The sequence below is a fragment of the Sebastes umbrosus genome, chromosome 13 (genome assembly GCF_015220745.1).
Source record: "Sebastes umbrosus isolate fSebUmb1 chromosome 13, fSebUmb1.pri, whole genome shotgun sequence".
NCBI lineage: Eukaryota > Metazoa > Chordata > Actinopteri > Perciformes > Sebastidae > Sebastes > Sebastes umbrosus.
Window position 1 is genome coordinate 4,719,692 of NC_051281.1, and position 9,743 is coordinate 4,729,434.

Sequence of the window (9,743 nt, forward strand, 5' to 3'; positions counted from 1 at the left end):
AAAATACTCACTTCAGTTAAACCCTTCTGGGATGCAAGCCTCTGGGATTATAAACTCACACAGTCTCTTTCCGGTGGAAATTATCCGGGATATATCTCAAGCTTTTGCAGCCAAGCAAATTAAGTTCATTTTCACACCAAATTCCAGCCATAGCGGAAGCACACGAGCCCATATCAAGCTGCTTTTGCACAGATAACTGAAATACTTAAGGCTGCTTAGCCAATCTGACAACAATGAGACAGATTGTATCAAACAGGCCTCTTCTTCCGCATCATCTGGAGAACATGACTGATTACTCTATTAGTTAAAAGGTCAGGTGTCACATATGCTTTTTTCTTCCCTCAATGCGAACATGAAGTGGAAATGAAAGAAAGCAAGAAAGAGCTCCCTGGATAACGGCTCTGATTACGCTGCTCTTCCTATAATGCTGCCTGGTGTACACAGCAGCCTTCAGAGGTGAAAAACACATCTAGACTTGGTTTAAAATGAACCAGTGACTGGCAGTCTCTATAAATATCTTAAGGACTGTTTGTTTGGTGGAGAAGCTGCAGATAGTTACACAGCTCAAGGCCAAATGCACATTGTTTCACTGGAGGACATCTCACATTGCTCAGCCAAAACTTCCACTTTGACACTGGCCAGTGGAACAATTAGCTTTGGTCAACCACACGATATCAAACATGTTGATAATAATCATTAAGTTGCAATATAGGGGTTGGCCATATCGACGCATAACTGCAATTTATACTGCAATAGCTTCACATATCTTGAAACCAGTACTATCTATCAGGAAAGTTAATGGTTTGACAATGCAAAAACAGCCAATCATATCACTGAAACTATGCACGTATCCTCATTCAACGAGTCATATGATATCTTACGAAAATGATTTCCTCATTTATCGTGTGTTTTCCTACGAATGTCCAGCAACATGTGTCAATTAGCACTTGAAACATGCATGCAGTCTTTTCAAAATAAACTTCCGTCTTCACAGTAAATAACTTGGTTAGGTTTAGGCAACAAAACTACTTGGTTAGGTTTAGGAAAAGATTGTGGTTTGGGTTAAAATAAGTAAGGAAGTGGTGTTATTAGGTACGGCAGTTACGTGACAACTAAGTCGACATCTGGGTTAAAATAACTACGGAAGTGGCATTACTTAAGTACGGTAGTTATGTGAAATAAATCAACATTGACTTCTGGTTTCACATGGGACACGAACGACGGTCTCCTGGGTGAAAATACAGTATTTTTTTGATTAAGCAGTCATTCAGTCTTTCAGCATGAACAAAAAGCATAAAAAACAACTAATCGACTAAAGAAATCTTAGTCGACTAAGACCAAAACGACCGATTAGTCAACTAATCGACTAAGAGGGGGCAGCCCTACTCCAAATGAACGCTCATGTTGCTGCTCTGTAACTGCTGGATGTGGAAATAAGAAAAGGTTTGCTCACAAGTTCACCATATCAACTTATAGGATGAGAGGTCAATGTTGTGCTCACAACTTGTTCCCTGTTATTGCAGGTTTAAACACACCACATGTTACTGTTTTAGATCAATATCTCTGACAGAAACAGGGAAGGGAAGAGAGCCACTTCAGAGGAAATTTTAAATTCAGTCAGCTCAAAAGCCACAACAACCATAAATGTAAACACACAGAGGGTGCTTCAGCAGGTACAGTAGCTATTGTGTGACTTGAACAGAGCTTTTTCTTCTGAGTGGCTCAACAAGAAGATGCCAGATGTAGTTTTTTTTACTCGCCGCTGCACATAGAGAGCTGCTGGGGTCTGCTGGGGGTGTATTTCTCCAGCTTGATGAGGATGGATTAATATTTTAGTGGTTGAGTGTGAGATCTCTCCGCTATATCATCTATGTGTAATTGTGCGTGCGGGAACCAGCCTTTCAGCAGATTTTCTCCTCCAAACCCCAACAGAGAGGCCAAGATCATATAATACAAGCTGCTCGCACACAATTATGCGCATGGTGCAGGCGAAGGCCCCGGAGACAACGCCGCGCCTGTATTCCCTGAAGGGCCACGGACCCCATTCAGTCACACATTGTTGACGCATTATGACTTTTAAAAACTTGCATTTCTTAATTGGTATATTGTTCAGTAACAGTGACTTTAGACTGCCAATTAAAATGGATTTATTAGAGCTAAAGAGAGCTTGTTAGAGAAGGAACATCCTGGCCATCCCTGGCAAGCAGACATCTCAGCAGAGGCTTCATCCACACTAATATGTTTCGGTTTTAAAACGAAAACCATCTCCATCCAGACGAGAGTTTTAGGGCTATTTCAGAATTAATCTCCGTCCATACTACCACGCCTGAAAACACATATCACATGACCGTTCACATACACTGAGCATGCGTGTGCCGGTGTAAACAGGAAGCAGCGCTGGACACGGGAATCGACGCAAAGCGCTCGAATACTAGCTTGCCTCCATCGCATGTAGGCAGTAGTAGCATTATAAAATGCAGAATTTAACTGCACAACAATTGCTAGTAATGTAATAAATAATGCCTGACAATGACTGATATATTTGACTTCAGGAGATCTCTGACTACATACATGCTGAAAATCAAACATTTACTGTATTAATTTACCAAAGTAAAAGTCCCTAGAAGTGTATGATTCAACGATTTCCCATGATATAGTGTTAAAAAAGTTGTTGCAATAAATCGTAATATCAAATCACAATACTTGTAGAAACGCAATACTTAAAAATTACAGTAAATATTGAATCGGCACCCAAGTATCTTGATAGTATTAAATTGGGAGATAGGTGAATCGTCCCAGCCCTAGTGTGGATGTGGCCTCAGTGAAGAAAATACCAGCACTTGGCACATGCTGTTATTCAAATTGACCCCCAGTGTAATATCTTTTTCCAGGAGCAGATCCTCTGCTGTGAACACAGCTGCCATTAAGTTCAGCGCCGGGCAGGCTGCCTTTTAAAAACACACTCAGGTCTGACAATGTAAGCAAAGCAGTGTTTAACCTACTGACCCACAGCCCATGGGTCTGCTGGTGCCATGGCCTGGGTTGGCTTATTTGTAGAATACCACTACTGGCCAATTCATCAATGCACAGTGAGGCTGGCCACCACTCATGCTCAGCATTAGCTAGCCTCTGCTTATCACCATTAACAACCTCAGCCCCCACGGCCAACTCTGTCAGAGAGACGGGGCTCCTGTAGAGCTGCCTGTCCTGATGTAGGTCAGTGTTTCACACATTTTTTACCAAGGACGAATGTGTGCAAACGCCTGCACATAAATACACAAAACCTTAGCACAGAGCTTTTAAAATACATAATTAACTAAACTGCACCTTGGCACAAGAAAAGCACTCTACTCTTCCTGAGGGAAAGGAGAAGGATGAGGGAGGCACACACACTTACAAACCTTCCTCGTTATTACCATAATTTTTTCCACAGCAAGCTGGATGTCAGTTCACCACATGAGGTGAATGGGACACATGCACTAGAGATGGAGCTAGGCCTCGGGCATATATTCCCTGTCTCCTCTTGGAAAGGCACCACACAATTGCAAGACCTGACACATGCAATACACATTAACACACACACCTCCTTGGACCGAAAGTTATATCGACATTCAGGCTTTGTACAGCACCCCCGAGTGTCCTCCTAGGCCATGAGGTATGCAAATGAGGGGTAATTCATTTTATTCACAGTGGAGCAGCAGATCAGCTCTACGGCGATATGTTATAGGAATATCCGCTATTAAATCCACAGTGAGTCCAAATGTTCAGCACAGGTAGGCCATTGATTCACACAGCTAAAACTAACTCCCGCTTTTTGGCTCCATTAACACAGAGAGAGACTCAACGATTCGCTGCATAACCTCTCAATGGCCTGTGACTGTAGCATCAGTGTGTGGAGACTGCAATCTGGTGTTGCAACCATGACATCATAACCAAACCTGGGACAAACAGTATAGAAGCAAAGAGGTGAAACTCTGGTGCTTTTTTGACAACAGCCATTAGATAGCGATGCAGACTGTGCCGCCCTGCATGTTCTTTTGACATATCCGGTTCTGCTAGCTTCCTGCTAGTTGTAAAAATGGATATATTGGCTGTAATTCGTCACTTTTATTATCTTATAATACAGCTATGGGCTGTATGCTGTAAGCCTGTACCATGGTGGATGTGTTAACATATCTGTTCCCAAACAATCGGCTATCGGCCAGTAGCTAGTAGCACTAGTAGTATGACATAAACAGAATTTAATGTACAGTAGTTGTAGGCTATTTACTAACACGCAGGGCAAAAGCACAGGACACAATCTCTTATACATCCATGGTATGTGGTCTATTGAACATCCATTCTGGAGGTCCTTGACATGAAAAAGTTTGAGATTGCTCTTAAAATCTGTGTGGTGGATTTTTCTAACTTCCATTTATGTCCATCGCTTACTTTCTGCTCCTCTGGGAAGCGGCCGGACATAAAAGTTTAATAAATAAATAAGTAAATAAGTTATAATAACATGCATATTTATAATATTTGTATTGTTCAACACAAGCCATTTCAGCAGAGACATTAAAATTATGACAAAAGCATAGAAATAATTGTGTTTTACTTTTGTACAGCACTTTGTATGCGGCAATTTTACAGTCCAAAATGGCGGAGGCGTAGCTCTGCTGCTGGGTGCTGACGTTGCAATGGAACGAACAATTGGCTTTAACTTCTTATTATACAATATACGTTCTTTGCCCGGGATACTACTGTGCCGTTTTGGTCTGATGCACTGAAATTAGCATTTGCTGTTGTCACCAAGTATTAACTGCAGTGCAGTTTAGAGCTGCAAGGAAAAACAAAGGAAAACAACTGTCCATTTCTTTATGCATAAAGTGCTGTTATGTCCCCTACTGTGAGAAACACAGGCACACACACGCACAACTTTTCTTTTTCCGTGGATGAACTAGAAAAGAGCATGGCCCGAAGGCACAGGATGTCTCTTAATGTGTGAGTCAAACTAATGGACTGCTTCCCTCTACTGCGCCCCTGACCTCTCCTGCTCCCTCACTCATCCCATCTCCAACGTCACCTCTCTTTCTCTCTCTCTTCCTCCATCCCAGATTTACTCTCCTCCTTCTTTTCTTCTTGTCCTAACATCACTATTTATTTTATCCCACCCATCACCCACTCCATCCTCTTGTTTCTGTGCCTCGGGACACAGTAGGGGCAGGATCAATCTGACAGCAAGACAGATGTACACAACATGCTCACGTGGGAGACAGGCAGGCTTTTGTCTGAGGTCAATGCTCTTAAAAAAATACAAGTACAACTGATGCATGTGCATAAATATGGACACAACTACAGGGTGGATCCTGTTTTCCAAAAGGCCACACACCTACATAAATCCAGAGAACACACACAGAGCAGGGCTCACAACGCTGCTTTCCAAGCACAGTTCAGGATGACCTATATATAGGTCTGTATTTGCGACTACACGGGTCTAACCCAGCAGATGCACACTCACGCCTATGCACGATGCAGGGCGTTGGGCTTTTAAAGTAATGCCTTTCCTGACTGCGGTGTTGTCATCTGATCGGGTTTCCCCTCCCAGTCTCTTTCAGCATCAAAACCCACAATTGGTGCTTCAGAGCAGTCTTAAAAGAAGCCGTGGCTGCAGCAGCTCTCCAACACACAGAGAGAGCAGCAGGTCGGCTGATAAAAGGCCGCTCTCTTCTTCTGCAAACTGTAAATCACAGACAATCTGTCCAACGCAATGAGTAAGGCTGTGATTCAGAAAACTAAGTGTGTTTGTGTGTGGCTGACTCAAAGCATTTGGCTTTAAAAGTGTTCCTCCTGCCCCACAAAAACCTTGATTATTATATTTGTACATGAAGGCTGGTAGAGCAGGAGGATTTCTTTGGGATCATGCTGTTTGAGTGATCGAGAAAGAAACTGCTTGTGACTGTGTGTGGGATAAAAAGAGAGTACACACCGGTTCAAGACTTGCCTAAACATGTACAGTGCAGCGCAGGTCTTATCACCCTGTCAAACAGTCAACCATCTCTGTGACACCGCATAACCAGTCAGCCTGCTATGACTGACTGGCTGCGTCCGTCAAAGCCTGCCAAGCTCCTGATTTCACATTGGAGCTTCTGTTTGTAACGCCCAATGAAATGCTTCATTCAAGACCAGCAGTTTGGATGACACATTCACTTATTCATGCGTCGGTCGAAGCAGAAACAGTTTTCCCCCCTCAAACAGATCTTCTCCACTCATTCAACTGTCTCGGCTGGACATATCAAAACAAAGTGACTGTCTCCCTAAGCATTTACTGCCTCTCTTCTTACACTTCCTTTATGAAGCCGAGCGATTATATCAGGTTGGAAAGTCCCAGATGTGGTGCAGGTACTGCAGAACAAAGCTGAAGGAGTATAAAAGGCTAATGACCTTAGAGGCTGGGTCACCAGATAAAAAGCACTAGAGCTGCATGGATACACCATTTTTAACCGTTTCTGGTCGTTAGTCATCCTCGGAGCAGCAGGGAACATCTACTTTCACACACTAGTAGAGTGTAGGTAGGTAGACTGTCACAACACTCCACCTGGCTGCAATAGATTCTAATTATATGGATAAAGGTTAATGATACACCAAGCTTTGTTGCCTCCCTTACTTCTAAAGCAGGATTACAACAAAAAGAAAGGTAATTGCAGCAGCAACCACAGTATAATTCACCCGTCACATTCTGAAACAAGAACTATTATTCTGAGGGGAGTTTACAGTATCGCGAGGGATCGCCTCCCTTCCCAGCATTGAACGCTTGGCGGGGCTGCCACTAGACACCTGATTGGACAAACGCTTTCCCTCATGGGCTGCTGCTCCCAGCTTTCAAACCGGAACCAACATGGCGAGTCGTTTGGAAATGTTCTTCTCTTATATATCACAAAAACAGTTCACCAAAATGTAGATAGAAAATACATATATGGAAATAAGATTGATTGGATTATATTCGCCAGAAGTATAAAACATTACATGTCCCTTATAAATTAAAAGGAAATTACCACTAATTTGAGAGGGAAATGTATTAATAAATAATGCCTGACAATGACTTCAGGACATCTCTGACTACATGCATGCTGAAAATCAAACATTTTAATGTATTAATTTAGATATTTTCCAAAGTAAAAGTCCCTAGAAGTGTGTTTTCCCATGGTCTAGTGGTAAAAAAGCTGACAAATCACAATAAATCATAATATTGAATCGCAATACATATTGAATCGTCACCCACGTATCGTGATAGTATCGAATCGGGAGATTGGTGTATCGTCCCAGCCCTAATTCTACATTTGTTTATATTGTAGCTATACTATTTCATATAAGATGAAATGCTTATTTGATTTATACCTCCTGGTGAACACAACCTGGACGAAATGCTGTCACTTCTCTATGCAAAAAACATTACCAAAACATGTACTACTATCCTCTTCCCCTTTGCAGTTACTCCCAACCCAAGTAGTCTGGGTGAGAGACCTCTAGTCACTAATGATGACCAGATGTGCAGCGTGCATGCATGACTCATGGTGGTCTGGTGCCCTGCCCTTTCATCTCTGCAGCACAAGTTGCCAACTGCCACTAGGTCAAAGCACACAGGCATCATGCCAAGTACTGAGCAACTACAGCACAGGAACCGTGCAGGAGGAGGATGCTGCCACAGTGAAATCTTATCTTCAGGTTGCAATAAAGCTGGTTGTCACATCCATAATAAAAAAGGCATGTGTATTAAATTGTTGTGGGTTATGCATGCGTGTTAAGGTCCTTCCTTCCTGCAGCTGTCAGACTCCACAACCAGCACTGCTCCCAGTAGACCATTTACACACCAAAAAAACTGACAATAACCTGATATTTTCAGGTGAAATTTCATTCATTCATTCTCACTGTGCAATATCATTTTCCACTTGTGCAATTTTGTTAATAGTCTGTTTATTTTCAATACTGTATATACTGCTCCTAGTTTTATACTTCCTCCTATTTAAATGGTTCATATTTTGTTATACTTTGTTTAGCCCTTTTTTTTTACTGTGTTACATCTTGTTGTTTTTTTTGCACTATCTCCTTTGCTGCTGTACACTGCAAATTCCCCCACTGCGGGACTAATAAAGGAATATCTTATCTTAAAATAATATTACCAAGATAGCATAAAAACTGAATCAGAATCAGAATCGTGTTTATTGCCAGGTGTAAGAGGTATACACTAGGAATTTGCTTTGGTGTTGTTGGTGCAAAAAAAACAGTAAAATAACAAAAGAAATTCTACCAATATACAATATACAAAATAAGCTATAAACAAAAATAAACATTATATAAACAGATAGTGCAGGTCACTATTAAGGTCACTATATGTTCAATTATGATGCTTTTTTTTGTGCATGCATCTTTACATGTCATACCCTGAGGATATTATGATGAGGAGCTAATTGGAAAAAGCAATAAAAGAAATAAATGCAATTAAATTAATAAATGCAATAAAATAAATGAATGCAATAAAATTAATAAATGCAATAAACTAAATAAATGCAATAAAATTAATAAATGCAATAAAATAAATAAATGAAAATAAATAAATGTCATACCCTGAGGATATTATGATGAGGAGCTAATTGGAAAAAGCAATAAAATAAATAAAATGCCATAAAATTAATAAATGCAATAAAATAAATAAATAAATGCAATAAAATTAATAAATGAAAGTAAATAAATGTCATACCCTGAGGAGCTAATTGGAAAAAGCAATAAAATAAATAAAATGCAATAAAATAAATAAATGCAATAAAATTAATAAATGCAATAAAATAAATAAATGAAAATAAATAAATGTCATACCCTGAGGATATTATGATGAGGAGCTCATTTGAAAAAGCAATTCAATAATTAAAATGCAATAAAATAAATAAATGCAATCAAATAAATAAATGCAATCAAATTAATAAATGCAATCAACTAAATAAATGCAATGCATCACTTACTTGCCAATGACCTCGCAGAGCTCGTACACATCTTCAAAGAGGATGTCGTCGTCCGCCATAGTCCGACCCCGGCTGGGGAAATATTATCCCCCAAAATAGGCGTCCCAAAGCGGCTGCTGGTGGTGGGAACGGAGGCCACAAGCGAGCTGACCGATGGGTAGAGATAACTGGACTGCACCGTCCGCAGCAGGGTGCACGGTAGTCGGTTAAAGAGTTCCAGTTGTTGCCTCCTTCGTGGACCCCAACCGCCACCAACCGCCACCCCAAATAACACTGCGTAACTGTGTGTGAATCGGCACCAAATCCAGTTTTTAGGAGTCCACCTCCACCACCACCACCACCACCAGTTTCGGTTCTGCCCCGCCTTTCCTTTCCCCACACACCGTCCCGGTATCAAAGCATACGGTCAAACAAACACACAGACAGTCCTCCTGTCGTGCGTAAACTGACAAGAGTCCTCAACTGCTCCGCTCTCTCCGGCGGTTTGGAGACACTTTCCAGCCGTTGGTGTAGCAGCTCTGTCTGCCTGGATGGTTCAGCTCCACGGAGCTTCCAGAATATCTAAGCTCCGCCCACACACGGTGGAGGGGGGGGTTTTAGGTTATATGAAGCTGTTCAGACAGGACTCCATTCGGGCGCCAAGCCGTTACCCAGGATTCTCCTTGGAGGACTATGAGGCTTTGAGCCAATATGGCGGAGTGGCGGCGCCGTTAAAAGCCGTTCCAGAACCGCAGTTTCCTAAGGACTGTT

General features: G+C 41.6%; 1 protein-coding gene across 14 annotated transcripts in view; it reads right to left on the bottom strand.

Annotated features, from left to right (window-relative positions):
• caska (calcium/calmodulin-dependent serine protein kinase a) overlaps positions 1–9,541 on the bottom strand; it is a 141,351-nt gene extending 131,810 nt beyond the window's left edge. For 5 of the 14 annotated variants that reach the window (XM_037790788.1, XM_037790790.1, XM_037790797.1 and 2 more), the window contains exon 1: positions 8,994–9,536. In XM_037790788.1, coding sequence (XP_037646716.1) covers positions 8,994–9,052 — 59 coding nt within the window. In that variant the 5' untranslated portion in view covers positions 9,053–9,536. Of the gene's footprint in view, positions 1–8,993 lie in introns of all 14 variants that reach the window. The other 9 variants (XM_037790791.1, XM_037790798.1, XM_037790793.1 and 6 more) reach the window with 5 other exon arrangements.
• Between the last annotated feature and the right edge of the window lie 202 nt (positions 9,542–9,743).